At 41.4% G+C, this 19,117-nt stretch overlaps 2 protein-coding genes across 2 annotated transcripts in view; one reads left to right on the top strand and one right to left on the bottom strand.

The window, feature by feature from the left end:
* LOC306973834 (protein NLRC3-like) overlaps positions 1-19,117 on the bottom strand; it is a 130,157-nt gene that overhangs the window by 8,245 nt on the left and 102,795 nt on the right. The gene's annotated exons all lie outside the window — the stretch shown is intronic.
* LOC306973523 (endothelin-1-like) lies at positions 7,348-15,098 on the top strand (the record flags this gene model as incomplete). Its single annotated transcript, XM_079570446.1, has 4 exons — positions 7,348-7,408; positions 11,261-11,411; positions 11,641-11,793; positions 14,999-15,098. 4 exons carry the CDS (start codon positions 7,348-7,350, stop codon positions 15,096-15,098), a joined length of 465 nt encoding a protein of 154 aa, XP_079426572.1.

The raw sequence follows: 19,117 nt of genomic DNA, 5'->3' as shown, positions 1-19,117 counted from the left end.
GAAAGCGCCTCTGACAGTCTCCCCCAGGGGAAACTGAAGCTACAAAAAACGTAGCTTTCCACCACCGAGTATGGAGTGAATGTACAACTGTCTCATGTAAAGCGCTTTGTGACCATGTCTGTGAAAGACGCTATATATAAATAAAGATCTTCTACCATCTTCTACCAAGCAGCACATTTGTGTTTATAACTTAAATGGGACACGTGTCGTCTATGATGTGATGGACAAACAAGCTGAGTTTGAAATGCCAGTTTTAATCAGTCTGGTTGGTTTGGTGCAGATGTTCCCAGAGTCGGGACATCGTGGCTCCTTCTCGATCCTGGGGGATTATTTTGGCCACGTCTCAAAGAATATGAATGAAAACACAAAACGTATTTTTTCACTCCTGGTCAGTGATGTTGTGAAGTTATTTATTGTGAAATAAACTCATTTCAAATCCCCATAAAACATCAAATACCAAAATGCCCCTGTGGACAGGTTTCCACAGTGATGTTGGCCTGATAAAACACAAACGGGTTGAGTGTCGGCTAAAGGGACCCACCCTCACCTGTGACGTGTGTGTGGAATTACTGTGTGTAGAAAAGGTCAGGGAGTTTTTGAGCTCCTGACAGACTCTTCCATCTTTGATCCAGTGCTGCTCTGGCGTTTCTGCTTCCTGAGTCATGAGGAAGACTTTGAAAGCCAGTAGCAGTGTTCAAACTCTAACCAAGAAGTGGAACATTCTGGATTCTGTTTAAACCAAACCAGGGTCAGGTCGACCAACAAAACATTCAGCAACAACTGGCAGAAAAAATGTTCATGATGTGAAGAAAAACCCACAAATAAGTTGAGCTGAAAAACAGGCCTGTCATTGATGCTAAAGGGGGAAATACACCGTATTATTGTAAACTTTTCTACAGGCTCATTTTGTGCTGGTTTATTTTGTTCTGGGGATTTGAAATGAGTTCACACATTGTTTTTCACAATAAATGGTTTCACAGCATCACTGACCAAAATAAGAGTTTTGTGTTTTTGTTCTTTGAGAAATGACCAAAACAATCGACCACAGTGAGGAAACGTATTGGCACAACTGTATATTATTTTATTGTAGCACGTGTGTGTTATTTTACCACAGTGTTATTTCTTGGTTCTTAATGTGATTTCTTTTATTTAGCCATTTGTTTTTGAAGAATTACATCAGCTTTTCCCACGATGTGACTCAAAGGGAATAAACAAGAGACGTGAACACAGACGGGGTCACGACCCCATTCATTAAATGTGCTCGTGGCTCCAAAAGGTTGAGAACCTCTGGTCTATTGGAAGATAAAATAGTGAATCTCAGCTTCAGTGGAAGAGTCTTCAGTCTCTGATCTGAACTCCACCTGTTTTAGTTTCAGATCAGTATTAACAGAGTCTGAACCAGGACCAGGGTCTGTGAACTCCTGTTAAACACATGGGATTATTACAACAGACTGTTCAGTCTGAGTCAACCACATGAACAAACCTTTTAGAGTCAGGAGTCCAGTCTTTAGACCAGTCGCTCCTCAGAGAAACCGAGTCTGAGTCTGGTTCAGACTCTTTTGTCTTGGTTGAGCACCTGCCCCTCAAACTGTCTGTGTTCTGATTCACCTGGACCAGTCGCCTCTCGCAGCTCGACTCCTCCGTTTGGCTCATTTACGAAGGATGCGCCTGGAATTACCCATAATGCACTGCAACCATTTTTCTTCCCTTTTCTCAGTTTGAACTTGCTATGAAATGTTTTGTTCCACATGCCATGGTTCTGTCTATCTGTGTTCTGTCCCCTGTTTTGGTTTGGTTCTGTGTCTAGTCTTTTATTTTGTCATGTCTGTTCTGTCCTTGTGGTTTTGCTTCGCTTCCCTTGTGTTGATCACCTGTCCCGCCCTAATGTGTTTCACCTGTTCCCTGTTCCTTCTGTATTTAGACCCCTGTGTTTTCCCTTGTCGGTTCATTGTATTTCTGTTGGTACGTAGTGTGTGTCCTGTTCTGTGTGTTCCTGTGCCTGCTAGTGAGTTTTTGCACTTTTTGTCAGTTCTTGGACTTGCCATTACATTTCCGTTCAACTTGTTTTGGCTGTTTTGCGTTTGGGTCAAATCTCCACCTCACACATAACACCACATCTGTGCCAAAAAAAATCATTGTAATAATAAAATCATTGGTAGAAGAGTTAAGTGTGAGCGAGTAAAGATGTAAAAATAAGGTTTATTTAATCTACAGTTAATGAAAGGTCTAATTAATAGACCTATTTATTGAGGAAATAGGTTTATGCAATTGTAGCCTGTGAGCGACAAACTGGACCTGCTAAAAATTAAGATCTTTATCTTTGGAACGATCACTCCTCAGAGAAACAGAGTCTGGATCAGAACTCGGGACGTTTAAACTCCTGCAAAACAAATACAGGTTTATACTGTGTCTCTGAGATGTAGATGTTGATGAAGTCCACAAACCTTTTAAAGTTCGGAGGATTCAACTCCTTAAGGTGAGTACAGACCAAAAGCGTCCACGCCTCCAACTTCCATGTTAACCCTATGTAGAGGCGCTTCAACGCGCTTCGAAATGCAAGCAAAGCTGTCCGCGCGTATTGAGCGTAGCAAACGCGAGCGGATGTGGAAGGACGCGCGTCAAAGCCAGGGAGAACAGCGCGGTGATTGAACAGGGAGGCCACGCCCACTGCTTCATGCACTCAAGTAATCCAATCTACACGTGCGTTCATTTATGCCTTGTTAACCAATCAGGGATGCTGACTGGGCTCAGGCGTCACCTGTTACCTGCAACAAACCATGCCCGAGTCGGACTCGGTTCCGGACTTTGGCCGCTTGGAGGAGGGGCCAGAGCGCGGCTCGGTTGCTCGTGTATGCGCACACACACAGATACAAGTGGCTGTTGTCTGGGCGGGTGCATTTGTCACGTAAAACAGTGAGAAAAGGCTGTATTTATCAAACAGAGCAGCGGCTGCCTCGCTCTCGTCTCCCCGGACCCCCGGCCACATAACGCTCGTCTCCCCGACCGCTCACTCCCGACGCCCTGGCCGCTTCACGCGCGTCTCGGGCTGACTATACGGGAGCGGCTTCGCTTCTCCCGCCCTGTGTCCGAGCTTCTCTGCTGCTGTACCCGGTTTAGCCGCAAGCTTTAGTCGGACAGATAAAACCTGCCGGTGCTTTTATCACTTGTGATTTTGGTGCGTGTTCGTGTTCAGTGCTTTGTTGTAACGTAAAGCGTAGACTTCCAGGAGTTCACCAACATAAAGCTGTTTAACCAGTGGCCGAAGCAGCAATGAATGACATAAACTGAGCGTCATATCTTCTGTTCAGGCTGTATATGACTCCAAAGAAAGGCTCAGCTGGCGGGACAGGGGGACGCGCACTTCTATAGCTATTTCTCTGCTTTATTAAAATCGACTGTTATTCACCACAGCCCTTTTTGTTAAACTGTAGTAAAATGCAAAGAAAAGTGGAGTGAAGAGATTTGACAGGGCTCATAGTAGACATTATTTCACGCAGCTTAGGTTTTTTTTCCTTCCTCATTATGTTTCGCTGCTGCTGCTGCTCACGTGCACTTGTAAACAACTCCTCGTGTTCGGCCACGGCTCGGTTCGTTTGTGTAAGTGTGAGCGCGGGCCGTTCGGGGCATCCAGGCCTTTCCTCAAACGAGCTCGAGAGTGGCAGGTTCGGATGTCAAGTGTGAGTGCGCCCTCAACAACCGGTGGCCAGACACGCCTCCCATGTCTGACGCTTGCCAACCTTCACGCGCCAGCAAACAGGCGTTTGTCGCGTGTGTGAAGCGGCGTTGTTTGGCGTCCAACGAGAGGCAGATGGGGCGTGGACGCACGTTTGGTGTGTACGCACCTTTAGACCAGTCGCTCCTCAGAGAAACCGAGTCTGAGTCTGGTTCAGACTCAGGTTTGGGCCGATCCATCCTGGACAGGTTTATCTCTCCCTCACAGAGAAACACATCAGTGACAGACCTGCGACGTCACATGAGCAAAATCCAACGTGATACAGCTCAGTTAATGATTTATAAGGCAATAAACGCAGCTACACCGAGACTTAACACTAAACTTAGTCTCACTGAAGTGATATCACACCAAAAAGATCCATTAGAAACAAAACTACTGCACAAAATATTCACCACATTCAGGTTAAGTTTCCTTCGATTCAACAGAAAGATCGACCTCAGTTTGTTTTTAGGTCGTAAGTCTTTAGTTTTTACCAGGTTCCTTTTCAAATAAAAGCAACAATAAACCTTTTGAACCATGAAACTGGTTTTGTTTCCAGAAAATGCTCCAACAATGGAATAAAAAGAAAAGTACAGACTTACCGGAGCGGAGAGACGTGACAGAGGTGCAGTTCTAATATGTCTTTCACTGACGGGGCAAAAGTTCTTTATTACACTGTTATTCAGCTCAAAGGTCAAGAACTGGTGATAAAACATCCACCTACAGAATGAACAGGGATTATTTCCTTCATCAGTTCAGCTTCATAAGGGACCTTTAAGGAGCACGGACTGTTTCTAAAGAAGATTTGCTCATAGACACTAGTTTGGAGACTGGCTGAATCTAAATCCCTAAAGTTTGCATTTATGGGCCACTTAGAACTAAACTTTGAGAGTCACAATGGTGTGGATTTCCTGTCCCAGCTTTTATTTTGGTTTCCAGCTTCCTGTGCACGTCTGGTTTTAGCCTCAACTTGATTTTTCTCACCACACGTTTTCCTCTGCTCTTCTAAATGCCAGATCAAACTTCAGCCGTTCTCAGGGTAGAGTTTATAGTTTTGTGTGATTCAGACTGTGAGGCAGACGCTGTGGAACAGATTTATAAACCAATATTAACAAAAGACATTGATCGTTTGGATGAAAGTATTAAAATGGACTTGGCTTCACTTGTTTCCTCCTCAGCACAGAAGCTTCTGTTGTTTAAAAACTCTCTTCAATTTACACTTGTTCAAACTTATGAAAGAAACACGACATTTCCTGAAACGATTAAAGGCTCCGAACTCTGAGGAAACTCCAGAGGCACCGACCGACCAATGAGCCGTTTACTGGCTTTAACAAGGCCGTGGGAAGAACCCAGGGTGCTGAGGGCGCTACAGCATCGTTTATGCACTACAAGCAATATTAACCTCTTAACTCCCGCCTGAACCGAGAGCATTTTCTCCAGTTCAGCTTTACCCAAATCCTGTAGGCCAGTGTAACGCCTCATTTGAAAGCTAAGATCTACAAAACTCATCTAAATGGAGCTTTTTCCTCACGTCGTCACATTTTTTTTCCATGTTTTACTAATTTTTGTACATTTATTTTCATCTTTTGTGTCAATTTTTTTGTCATTTTTTGTCACTTTTTTTTTTGTCCTTTTTTTTCTTTTTTGTCAATTTTTTTTCTTTTTTGTCTTTTTTTGTCAAATTTTTAGTCACATTTTTTGTCATTTTTTTGCCATTTTTTTTGTCTTTTTCGTCTTTTTTTGTCAAATTTTTTGTCAAATTTTTTGTCAAATTTTTTGTCAATTTTTTTCTTTTTTTTGTCATTTTTAAAAAAAAAAATCAGATTTTTTGTCATTTTTTGTCACATTTCCATCATTGTTTTCGTCTCAGTTTTGTCGCTATTTTCTCACCTTTTTTCCAGAAGCTTTTGGATTGGGGTAAAGCCAGACTGGAGAAAATGTGCTCGGTTCAGGTGGGAGTTAAGGGGTTAAATAAATAGGAAATAAGCAAAGAAATAGCGTTTTGGGGGGGCAATCTTGTCTCTCAGCGCCACCTATCCAAAATATCTTCCCACGGCCCTGGGCTTTAACCTCTTAAACCCGCCTTGGCTTTACCCCAATCTAAAAGCATCAAAAACCTGGTGTTGAAGTATTTTCTGTGGCTCGGTAAAAAGTGAGGACGGTGCGTCAGGAGCAGCGCGGACCAAAGGAAACTGCATTCATCACTGAGCCACATGTGGAGCTTTAAAGTGAGTGTAATTCACACGTTTGACCAGGAGGGGGAGGCACCTTCATGTAAACAGAGACTCTCCCCTTACAATGTATCAAGGGTAAAACAAAGTGTTGCCGTTTTATTGTTGTGTTTAGTGTTTGAGATTTGGGTAAAGCCGAACTGGAGAGAATGCGTTCGGTGAGAGGTTTAACCCCTTAACTCCCACCTGAACCGAGCACCTTTTCTCCAGTTTTACCCCAATCCAAAAGCTTCTGGAAAAAAGCTGTGAAAATAGCAACAAAACTGAGACGAAAATAAGGATGAAGATGTGAAAAAAGTGACAAAAAATGTACAAAAAAATGACAAAAAAGTGATAACAATTTGACTAAAAAAATGCGAATAAATTGACGAAAAAGTGACAAAAAAGTGACCAAAAAATAGACAAAAAAATCGAAAAAGTGATGAAAAAGAATCCCACCTGAACCGAGCACATTTTCTCCAGTTTGGCTTTACCCCAATACAAGAGCTTCTGGGAAAAAGGTGAGAAAATAGCAACAAAACTGAGACGAAAACAATGATGGAAATGTGAGAAAAAAGTGAGAAAAAATTGACAAAAAATGTGACAAAAAAGACAAAAAATGACAAAAAAATGACAAAAAATGACAAAAAAATGACAAAAAATTGACAAAAAATGACAAAAAATGTTTAAAAAAAAGAAGAAAAAAAAAGACAAATGTGACAAAAAAAGTTTTAAAAAGACAAAAAATTGACAAAAAAAGACAAAAAAAAGTTTTTAAAAATGACAAAAAAAATGACAAAAAATGTGACAAAAAAATGACAAAAAATGTGACAAAAAAAGTAAAAAAAATTACAAAGAAAAAGAAAATAAATTTACAAAAATGAGTAAAAAAAATCTGATGACGTGAGGAAAAAGATCCATTTCGATGAGTTTTGTAGATCTTATCTTTCAAATGAGGCGTCGCACTGGCCTACAGGATTTGGGTAAAGCTGAACTGGAGAAAATGCTCTCGGTTCAGGCGGGAGTTAAGAGGTTAAGGTTAAGAATAGGATCCGAGCGCCCCCTGCTGTCAGACACGCTCTGGCAGACTCTGGAACAACAGAGAGGGAGGGAGGAGGGAGGGAGGAGGAGGGAGGAGGGGGAGGAGAGAGGGAGGAGGGAGGGAGGAGGGAGGGGGAGGAGGGAGGAGAGAGAGAGGAGGGAGGGGGAGGAGAGAGGGAGGGAGGGGGGAGGGAGGAGGAGGAGGGACAGGCCGTATAAAGCCTGGTGCGGCGCATGTGGAGACACAAACTGAAGTCTGCTGTTCAGACACTTTACCTTTGAAGGCGCATCATCGATCTGCTCCTCCACCTCCTCCATCTCCTCCATCTCCTCCACCTCCTCCATCCCCTCCTGAGGATTACTCCCCCCTTTCTTCAGCCGAACATGGATGTGTACTTTGTGCTTCCCGCGCTGTTCGGGATGTTCTCGCTCGTGTGCGGTGCAGGTGAGTCGTGCGTCTTTGTGCAGATGTTGCTCCTCAGGTTGTGTTTAACCCTCGCTGTGGCTCAGACTTATTCATCAGCTTTAATCAAAGGGTCAAAGTTCACAGTGAAATCACAGCAGCAGATTGTTTTATGAAATGAAAATGAATAGATGACTTTCTGCAGTGTTATTTGTGCCTTTATAGTTTAACCGCTTAACTCCCGCCTGAACCGAGAGGATCTTATTCCTCACGTCATTAGATTTTTTTTTCCCATCATTTTTTTGTTGGGTGTTCAACTCATTTTTGTAACTTTTTTGTATTTTTTTAGTAATTTTTTTTATTTTTTTGTCAATTTGTTGTTGTTTTTTTGTCATTTTTTTATCAAAGTTATGTCACATTTCGTCATTTTTTGTCACATTTTTGTCCTTTTTTCGTAAATTTTTTATCACATTTTTTGGTCATTTTTTGTCATTTTTTGTCATTTTTTTGTCAAATTTTTATCACCTTTTGTCCTTTTTCAACGTCATTTTTTGTCAATTTTTTGTAATTTTTTTCTCAAGTTTTTCTCAATTTTTTGTCACATTTTAGTCATTTTTTGTCATTTTTTTGTCAGATTTTTGTCACATTTTGTCACATTTTATTGTCACATTTTTGTCATTTTTTTGGTCTTTTTCTCTGTCAATTTCTTGTGACATTTTTGCCACTTTTTCATACATTTTTTGTCACTTTTTGTCAATGTTTTCTCACTTTTTTCTCACATTTCCATCATTGTTTTCGTCTCAGTTTCGTTGCTATTTTCACACCTTTTTTTCCAGAAGCTTTTGGATTGGGGTAAAGCCAAACTGGAGAAAATGTGCTCGGTTCAGGTGGGAGTTAAGGGGTTAAGGAGACGCTGCAGGTGAAAAGAGAAGACGTCAATGTGAAGCTTCTGCTGTTTTAGAGACAGAAACATGAGGAAACATCAACTGCAGATTAGGGTAAAGCCGGACAGGAGAACATGTGCTCGGTTCAGGAGGGGGTTAAGAGGTTAAGTTGCTTCATGTACCTTTAAATCCATCATAAAAAAACAAACATTGTGAAGTCCAAGGCTGGAGTTTGGATTCTGTTTGAGCGACTAAAGTAGAGGTGACGTCGCACCAAAGGGAGAAAAATGTGTTTGGAGAAAATGGTCTTGAAATATCACAAAAAAATGACAAAAATCCAGCAAAAAAAGACTAAAATCCAGCAGAAAAAATGACAAAAATTTAGCAGAAAAAACACTAAAATCCAGCAAAAAAAAACTAAAATTCAGCAAAAATTTACTAAAATCCAGCAAAAAAAAGACTAAAATCCAGCAGAAAAAAAGACTAAAATCCAGCAGAAAAAGACTAAAATCCAGCAAAAAAAAGACTAAAATTCAGCTAAAATTTACTAAAATCCAGCAGAAAAATTAACAAAAATCCAGCAGAAAAAACACTAAAATCCAGCAAAAAAAATGACAAAAATCCAGCAATAAAAAAGTGACAAAAACACATAAGGGAAATAAATAGTGACGACAATGGCAAAGAGGAGAGAATGTATTTGGTTTTGGCGGGTGGTAAGAGGTTAATCTCAACCCAATCTGCAAAGCAAAAGGCTTTGAGGTGAATTGTGTCTGGTTCATGTTGATCCAGCAGAAAAAAAGGCAAAAATCCAGCAAAAAAAGACAAAAATCCAGCAAAAAAATGACAAAAATCCAGCAAAAAAAGTGACAAAAATCCAGCAAAAAAACGACTAAAATCCAGCAAATAAAAGACTAAAATCCAGAAAAAAAAGACTAAAATCCAGCAGAAAAAATGACAAAAATCCAGCAGAAAAAAGACTAAAATCCAGCAGAAAAAAGACTAAAATCCAGCAGAAAAAACACTAAAATTCAGAAAAAATTTACTAAAATCCAGCAAAAAAAAGACTAAAATTCAGCAGAAAAAATGACAAAAATCCAGCAGAAAAAAGACTAAAATCCAGCAAAAAAAGACAAAAATCCAGCAAAAAAGTGACAAAAGAACATCAAAAAAAGTAATAAAAAAGTGACAAAAACACATAAGGGAAATAAAAAGTGACGACAATGGCAAAGAGGAGAGAGTGGATTTGGTTTTGGCCGGTGGTAAGAGGTTAATCTCAACCCAATCTGCAAAGTCAAAGGCTTTGAGGTGAATTGTGTCTTCAGCTCCGTGTTCCTGAGACTCAGACCTCGGTGGTTCATGTTGTTGATTTATTTTCAATCAATCAATGGTTTTGTTCAGCCCAATATCAGAACAGGAGTTTCCTCACGGCTAAAACAGAGCAGTAAATATGACAAAGTAAAGTTCAGGTGAATGAAGGATCCAGGTAAAGTCCAATAAGTGTCGGCAGCGGGTGGTTCTGGAGTTTTACTTCAGGCTCAGGGTTAGATCTTTACTTCAGGCTGAGGGTCAGAGCTTTACTTCAGGCTGAGGGTCAGAGCTTTACTTCAGGCTGAGGGTCAGATCTTTACTTCAAGCTGAGGGTCAGATCTTTACTTCAGGCTGAGGGTCAGAGCTTTACTTCAGGCTGAGGGTTAGATCTTTACTTCAGGCTGAGGGTCAGATCTTTACTTCAGACTGAGGGTCAGATCTTTACTTCAGACTGAGGGTCAGATCTTTACTTCAGGCTGAGGGTCAGAGCTTTACTTCAGGCTGAGGGTCAGAGCTTTACTTCAGGCTGAGGGTTCGAGGCTGTAGGGACTGTTTCTGCTTCTCTAACGTGGGCTGGGAGAGTTTATTCCATAAAAGCGGAGCTCGGAGCTGAAGGCTCTGAGCTCCTACAGTGATTTTGGAGACTCGAGGAATCACTAGTCCCCGAGTTTGGAGTCTCTGATTGGCTGATGATTTAGAACAATGACGTCTTGGAGATAGAGCGGAGTCAAACCAGCAGGATTTTATATTTGATTCTAAACTCAACAGGGAAGAACTTTAGCACAGGGTGTGTTCGCTTCTCTTTGTCCGATATGTCTTGTTGATAAACTCTGATGTTCCAGGTTTCATGGTTCATGTTGATCCAGCAGAAAATGACAAAAATCCAGAAGAAAAAAAGACAAAAATCCAGCAGAAAAAAAGACAAAAATCCAGCAAAAAAAGACAAAAATCCAGCAGAAAAGACAATCCAGCAGAAAAAATGACAAAAATCCAGCAAAAAAAGACAAAAATCCAGCAAAAAAGACAATCCAGCAGAAAAAATGACAAAAATCCAGCAGAAAAAATGACAAAAATCCAGCAAAAAAAGACAAAAATCCAGCAGAAAAAAAGACAAAAATCCAGCAAAAAAAGACAAAAATCCAGCAGAAAAAAAGACAAAAATCCAGCAGAAAAAATGACAAAAATCCAGCAAAAAAAGACAAAAATCCAGCAGAAAAAATGACAAAAATCCAGCAAAAAAAGACAAAAATCCAGCAGAAAAAAAGACAAAAATCCAGCAGAAAAAGAGACAAAATTCCAGCAAAAAAAAGACTAAAATCCAGCAGAAAAAAAGACAAAAATCCAGCAGAAAAAAAGACTAAAATCCAGCAAAAAAAGGACAAAAATCCACACAAAAAAAAGATTAAAATCCACAAAAAAAAGATAAACTCTGATGTTCCAGGTTTGGTGGTTCATGTTGATATATTCTGATGTTCCAGGTGGTTCATGTTGATATATTCTGATGTTCCAGGTGGTTCATGTTGATATATTCTGATGTTCCAGGTGGTTCATGTTGATATATTCTGATGTTCCAGGTGGTTCATGTTGATATATTCTGATGTTCCAGGTGGTTCATGTTGATATATTCTGATGTTCCAGGTGGTTCATGTTGATTTATTCTGATGTTCCTGGTGGTTCATGTTGATATATTCTGATGTTCCAGGTTTGGCCCCGCCCTCTGCTGACCCTCCCTCTGCGTCCGAGCCTCACAGCGACGCTCACCTGAGGACCAAGCGCTGCTCCTGCGCCTCCTTCCTGGACAAGGAGTGTGTTTACTTCTGCCACCTGGACATCATCTGGGTCAACACGCCCGAGTGAGTCCACAGTCCTGTGCGCTGAGGTCAGGGGGAAACTCTGTCTGACCAGTGGGGGAAACTCTGACTGACCAGTGGGGAAACTCTGACTGACCAGTGGGGAAACTCTGACTGACCAGGGGGAAACTCTGACTGACCAGGGGGGAAACTCTGACTGACCAGTGGGAAACTCTGACTGACCAGTGTGGATCAGAGTCAATCCTGAAGTGTCTGAACTGTGTCTGTTTAGGAGGGTGGTGTCGTACGGACTCGGGAACGCCCCCCGCGCCCGGCGCTCGCTCCCCCAGAGGACACGCCCCCAGAGGACACGCCCCCGCTGCAGGTGTCTCCGCGGCGACGACCACAAGTGCAGCAGCTTCTGTCGCCGAGAGCAACGCGACGGGTGAGTTTCCCGGAAACAGACGAGCCGAGAAACGAGAGTTTGAAAAGACAGAGAGATTTATTTTAATTTCCCACACTTATTCATTCACAAATACTGACATGTTTGGTTTCCACGTGATCTAATTCCTAAGTAGTAGAAGCTTCGTACATTGGTTTATGATGAGTGAGCAGGACAGAGGCTAAAGCCGACACACCTTCAGTCCTTGCAGAAAGTTTATTCATAAAAATGCAATGACGAGGCAGGTGTTCAAGGCCCTCTTAACCTCTTAACCCCCGCCTGAACCGAGAGGATCTTTTCCCTCACGTCATCAGATTTTTTTCCATCATTTTTTTGTTGGGTGTTCAACCAATTTTTGTCATGTTTTTGTCAATTTTTTGTCATTTTTTTGTCAATTTTTTGTCATTTTTTGTCATTTTTTGTAAATTTTTTATCACATTTTTGTATTTTTTTCGTCAATTTCTTGTGACATTTTAGCCACTTTTTCATCAATTTTTCATCACTTTTTTGTCACATTTTTTGTCATTTTTTGTCAAATTTTAGTTATTTTTTGTCAAATCTTTATCACATTTTTGTATTTTTTGTGACATTTTTGTGACATTTTTTCCACTTATCCAATTTTTCGTCACTTTTTTTTCACTTTTTTGTCACATTTTTTGTCATTTTTTGTCAAATTTTGGTAATTTTATGGTCAATTTCTTGTGACATTTTTGTGACATTTTTGCCACTTTTTCATCATTTTTTTTAATCATTTTTTGTCACATTTTGTAAAATTTTAGTCATTTTTTTTGTCATTTTTTGTCAATTTCTTGTGACATTTTTGCCTCTTTTTCACCAATTTTTCGTCACTTTTCTGTCACATTTCCATCATTGTTTTCGTCTCAGTTTTGTCGCCATTTTCGCACCTTTTTTCCAGAAGCTTTTGGATTGGGGTAAAGCCAAACTGGAGAAAATGTGCTCGGTCCAGGTGGGAGTTAAGGGGTTAAAGAGCCGAGGCTGTGGCTTCACCCCGGGGTGCCATGTTCAACATGTGACCAGTGTGGGTCGTCATTTAAAGATCGGAGTTCACTAAAAACAACACTCGTCGTCTTCTGCCGTGACGAGTGTGGGAGACGTTTTGGACGATTTTCAATTTTACGAGAACATCAGCTGATCCCCCTCCATCTTCTTCCACTTGTCCATTGCCGGGTCGTGGGAGCCGCTTATGGCGCCCCCTGCAGGTGGTGGGTCCACAGAAGGACGACCTCATGATAAACCGGGCCTGTTGGTCTCTCATAAGGAGCTTCTGACCCGCTCTGTGTCTGACCCGTCACCTATAGGACCTGTTTGCCCTGGGAGACCCTACAGGGGCACGAAGCCCCCGACAACAGAGCTCCAGGATCATTTATTTATTTAGACAAACACATTATTTCCCCCGAGTCATGTCCGTGAGTTCCATATAAACGTCTCTAACACGACCTGTAAAGACCCGGTTGCTTTGGAAACGGCTCTAATGTTTAATCTGAGCTGGAACAGCGATTATAAAAGATGTAAAGACATGTTTGGAGTCGCAGAGTGAGGTCGGCCTCGGGGCTCGAGGAGGAGCCGCCTCTGAACTCACGCTTTATCACCGAGATCACACACAACAGCGTCGAGGAGAGGGAGTGCATCTACAGGAAACAAGTTTACAGTGTCCAGGTCATCACCGACCAACAAGGGGGAAATGTGAGGGAGAATGTTTTTAAAAGGAGGAAATAATGAGGAAAGACTGCGGGTAAAATCAGGGGAAAGAAGTGTTTTAATACAAGGTTGGAGAGAAAGAGTTTTAGGAGAAAATTTGGGGAAAATTATAAAATATTGAGATTTTAGTTTTTGTCAATATCGCCCGGCCTTAATGTTAACCTCTGAACTCCCGCCTGAACCCAGAGGATCTTTTTCCTCACGTCATCAGATCTTTTTACAGCATTTTTTTGTTGGGGATTCAACTCATTTTTTGTCACATTTTTGTAATTTTTTTGTTGTGGTGAGGACTGGACCGTCTGTGATCTTGGCCCGTCTGCTGAGGGATCCTTCGGCCCTGGGTCTCTATAGCCTGTCCGTCCATGGATCTCTCCTTCTGTGGTTCTCCCCAAGGTTTCTCTTTTCTCCTGGCGGGTTTTTGAGTTTTTCCTCGCCGTGGACGGGGCGCGCCCACGCCGTTCGTCGCTGCCTCCTATTGGACATTATATTTGCCTGGATTCACCTGAGCTTTTAATTGTCATATTTATTGCTCTGTTTTTTTGCCTTAATGTTTGGTGCAGCTGTGAGGCCACTTCTGTTGTGATATTGGGCTAAACAAAACCATTACACTTGAAACTTGACACTTTTTTTTTACATTTTTTCATCAATTTTTTATCAATTTTTTGTCATTTTTTTGTCATTTTTTGTCACATTTTTTCGTCAATTTTTTATCAATTTTTTGTCATTTTTTTTGTCATTTTTTGTCCAACTTTTGAATTTCTTTTTTGTCAATTTTTTATAAATTTTTTGTGATTGTTTTGTAATTTTTTGTCACATTTTTTCGTCAATTTTCTATCACATTTTTGTCATTTATCATTTTTTAATGACATTTTTTGTCTTTTCTTTTTTGTCATTTTTTGTCGCATTTTTATCAAATTTTTGTCACATTTTTGTCTTTTTAATTTTTTTGTCACATTTTGTCGTCCATTTTATATCCATTTTTTTTCTTTTTTTGGTCACATTTTTATCATTTTTTGTCATTTTTTTGTCATTTTCTTGTGACATTTTTACCACTTTTTCATCCATTTTTCATCACTGTTTCATCAATGTTTTCTCACTTTTTTGTCACATTTCCATCATTGTTTTCGTCTCAGTTCTGTCGCTATTTTCTCACCTTTTTTCCAGAAGCTTTTGGATTGGGGTAAAGCCAAACTGGAGAAAATGTGCTCGGTTCAGGTGGGAGTTAAGGGGTGAATGAGGTCTTTATGGTAATTAGCTCGAACATCATGAAGATGTTTGAGCCGTGACCACAGAAAGTGTTGGTTCAAGAACGTGGACCAGTTTGTTTGGGGTTGGACGTTCTTCTGTAGGTCTGAGTCTAAGGAACATTTAGTGAAACTGACTCAAACTTGAAGGTCTATCTATAGTTTATGTGGTGAATTGTGGATATTTATTTTTAGTATTTTCAATCTGACTGTTTTCTGATTGTGTTTTGTGTGTTTTCCCGCAGTCGTCCAGACCCGGCCTCGTCCCCGGAGCCTCGAGGCCGGTGGATCCTGGAGAAGCGGCGGCTGAGGCGACGGTGGGACGCTCAGAGCTCCGCCTCCTAAACGCACGCCGGAGTTTAAACGCCGAGCAAATCACAGAGTCTGGAAAACCCGGAGGATCCAGACTCCAGCGGAGCCGGGACGGAGCCGGTAAAGAGCCGGGAAAGAGCCGGGAAAGAGCCGGGAAAGAGCCGGGAAAGAGCCGGGAATGAGCCGGGAAAGAGAAGGGAAAGAGAAGGGAAAGAGCCGGGAAAGAGCCGGGACAGAGCCGGGAAAGAGCCGGGAAAGAGCCGGGAAAGAGAAGGGAAAGAGAAGGGAAAGAGAAGGGAAAGAGCCGGGAATGAGCCGGGAAAGAGAAGGGAAAGAGAAGGGAAAGAGAAGGGAAAGAGCCGGGAATGAGCCGGGAAAGAGAAGGGAAAGAGAAGGGAAAGAGAAGGGAAAGAGCCGGGAATGAGCCGGGAAAGAGAAGGGAAAGAGCCGGGAAAGAGCCGGGACAGAGCCGGGACAGAGCCGGGACAGAGCCGGGAAAGAGCCGGGAAAGAGAAGGGACAGAGCCGGGACAGAGAAGGGAAAGAGAAGGGAAAGAGCCGGGACAGAGCCGGGACAGAGCCGGGAAAGAGCCAGGAAAGAGAAGGGACAGAGCCGGGACAGAGCCGGGACAGAGCCGGGACAGAGCCGGGAAAGAGCCGGGAAAGAGAAGGGAAAGAGCCGGGAAAGAGAAGGGAAAGAGCCGGGACAGAGCCGGGAAAGAGCCGAGAAAGAGAAGGGAAAGAGAAGGGAAAGAGAAGGGAAAGAGCCGGGAGAGAGAAGGGAAAGAGCCGGGAAAGAGCCGGGAAAGAGAAGGGAAAGAGCCGGGAAAGAGAAGGGAAAGAGCCGGGAAAGAGCCAGGAAAGAGCCGGGAAAGAGAAGGGAAAGAGCCGGGAAAGAGCCGGGAAAGAGAAGGGAAAGAGCCGGGACAGAGCCAGGAAAGAGCCGGGAAAGAGAAGGGAAAGAGCCGGGAAAGAGCCGGGAAAGAGCCGGGACAGAGCCGAGAAAGAGAAGGGAAAGAGCCGTGAAGGAGCCGGGAAAGAGAAGGGAAAGAGCCGGGAAAGAGCCGGGCCGGACGGAGCGAATATAGGAGACGGAAACACGGAGAAGACGTGTGAAACTTACGGATTTAAAGCGACACATGGCGAGCTGAAGCATCGCCCGGGGACACTTTGAACAAGATCAATCTCGCCTTTTCTTACCCACAAAGTGCGCTCCACAATCCACAAGTCGCTTCTTTAACTCCATTTGTTCTGCTGAAGATTTACAAACTCTCCTTTCAACGGTGAATGAGGAGAAATGTCGATCGGACACAGCGTGAAGTGGAAAACGGTGCAGGATTTGAGCCTAAACTGCAGCTTTAGAGCAAAACATCTGGATAAGCAACAAACTTACGAAGCAATAAGAGTCAAGAAAACATCACAGGATCACAGAATATCTGAGAAACAGAAGAAAAGAGCCTTTAAGTGTCACAAACCATTATTATTATTTGTTGTTTTCTGACGTTTGTCCAGGAAGTGACTCTTTCCCACTTCTTCATTCACAAACACTGACACGTTTGGTGTCCACGTGTAGCAGGAAAGGCTGTTTTGGTCTTTTTTATGCAGAAAACGTCGTGTTTTTATATGAAAACTTAAACACATCTTTTCCTCATATTTATATCAGTGAAGCTCAGATCAGGTTTCACATGAATGTCTCTGCAGCGCCTTAAGTTACGACAAGCTACTGATACTCTGCAGTACTGAAATACTACAGTACTGTAATACTGTAATCCTGCAGTACTGTAATCCTGTAATACTGTAATACTGTAATACTGTAATACTGTAATCCTGCAGTACTGTAATACTGTAATACTGTAATCCTGTAATACTGTAATACTGTAATCCTGCAGTACTGTAATACTGTAATCCTGCAGTACTGTAATCCTGCAGTACTGACACTGAACTGACTGAAACTGTTTAACTCCTTATTTATGTCACTGTTATTATTATATTTGTAACTTTTGTTCTTGTGTTTTCATTATTTATTCTTTTTTATGGTTAAGCGTCGGCCATGTTGGTCCTTTTGTGTCATTTCTGTGAAATGTTTCAAAACCAAAAGCCAAATGTGGTGAATAAATGAATGTAGAGTCACATTTAAAAGGTCTCTGGTCTTTTATTAGAGATGGAGTTCTTTTGTTTCTATGACGATCCTCCTGCTGTGCCTGAAGCTCCAGAGGAAGCTCCGTTTCCAGGTGAAAACTTCTATGTCAGAGAACAATGTGGCCCAAAACCTGAAAACTGAAAAAAAATGAGTTTTGCCGGTAGTGTCTCCTCTTAAATGCTGAAGTACTTTCTAATGTAAGTACTTTCACTAAGTAATAATCGACAGAGCAGCTTTAAGCCTGAAGTATCTGTACGTGTACTCCCGCGGCCTGAAGTACAGCTTGTGTATAAATAACTGGATCGGCCGATTCGAAGGGTTTATGATGAGCCGTGACTGACATGAAGAACTGGTTTGTTTTGAAGCTTCATACCAGAGATGTTTGGATCCTCGTCACGCCATGAGCCTGACGACAGAGGGAGTTCCCTGTGACACGGGGGCGGAGCCTGAGTCACCACAGGATTGTCTCCTCTAAGAAACAGTCACGGAGCGGCGGACACGACAACATACCTGTAACTAATATGTCTCAAAGTAAAACCACACGAGGAACCGTCTGACCATTATTCAGACTTTATTCAAATTTAAAAGGAGACACTACAGGCAAAACTCAATTTTTTCAGTTTTCAGGTTTTGGGCCAAATCTGTCTCTGAACATATAAGCTTTCACCCGGAAACAGAAAATATGCAGAATCTTCACAATAACATGTTTAAATATTGCGCTGATTCAATGTTCCCCCATAGACTTGTATGGGAGAACACAATTTCAAGGGCCTTTTTCTCAAAACACATTTTTCTGTCATTGTGGCGACACTATGTCCACGTCAGTCGGACCTAAAGACTTCACATTTTCCAGCCTCGGACTGAACAATATTTGGAAGATTTTTTCAGAGGGATTTTTTATTATTTAATCCCTTAAGCCCCATTTATTGAGTTTTGAATGTCAAAAAATAAGGCGAAAATTCCATTTTTACACATTTTTCCACTAAGAAACAGCTTATTTTAAAACTAAAAAAGAAATCCTAAATCCCCTGTGAGAAAGTCTTGGCAACTCATTTACCAATAAAATGAAACCATAAATTTGAATGTAGCTCTATCCATTATTCAGATTTCGTTGCCGAAAAGATGGGAAATCTGGGGCATTTTTAGGCATAAAACACCTTTTTCTGATATAAAAAGATAAAATGACAGAAAACTTGCCATATATTTTCTTCTCACATTTATGCCAGTGATCGACAGCAACAGTTTCAAATTGATATCTGTAAATATACATTTTTTTCCCTATTCACCTGCAGTTTATAGTTGTTGTTAATGTAATAATACCAGGAGTAGTTCGAAATCCGCGCAGTAATCTTCACTTTACTGCACGGATGCCAAACTACTCCTGGTATTATTACGCCTTACAATATAGTTCCCCCTTTTATCCGCTTAGGAAATCCACATTGTTTAATCATTTCATAAATTTCTTGTCACATTTTTGTCATTTTTTTGCATCATTTTTATGTCATTTTTTTGTCCTTTTTTGTCCTTTTTTTTGTCAATTTTTGTGACATTTTTTGCCACTTTTTCATAATTTTTTTGTAACATTTTTGTCAATTTTTTGTCCGTTTTTTGTCAGTTTTGTGTCTACGTTTTCTCACTTTTCTGTCACATCTTCATCATTGTTTTCGTCTCAGTTTTGTCGCTATTTCCACACCTTTTTTCCAGAAGCTTTTGGATTGGGGTAAAGCCAAACTGGAGAAAATGTGCTCGGTTCAGGTGGGAGTTAAGGGGTTAAAGCAAAGTCGACCTAAGTTTAGTCGATTAAATCTCGACTAAAATTGAATAAAAGACTAAAACAAGATGGAGACTTCCGGTCACAGCACCGTCTCAGCTAATACAATATTTGACCTGCATGAAGTGCCTTTATCTGAAAT

The sequence above is a fragment of the Gobius niger genome (genome assembly GCF_951799975.1).
Source record: "Gobius niger genome assembly, chromosome: 14".
NCBI classification, from domain to species: Eukaryota; Metazoa; Chordata; class Actinopteri; order Gobiiformes; family Gobiidae; genus Gobius; species Gobius niger.
The sequence above is the reverse complement of the archived record's forward strand: the minus strand, read 5'-3'. Positions and strand labels throughout refer to the sequence as shown.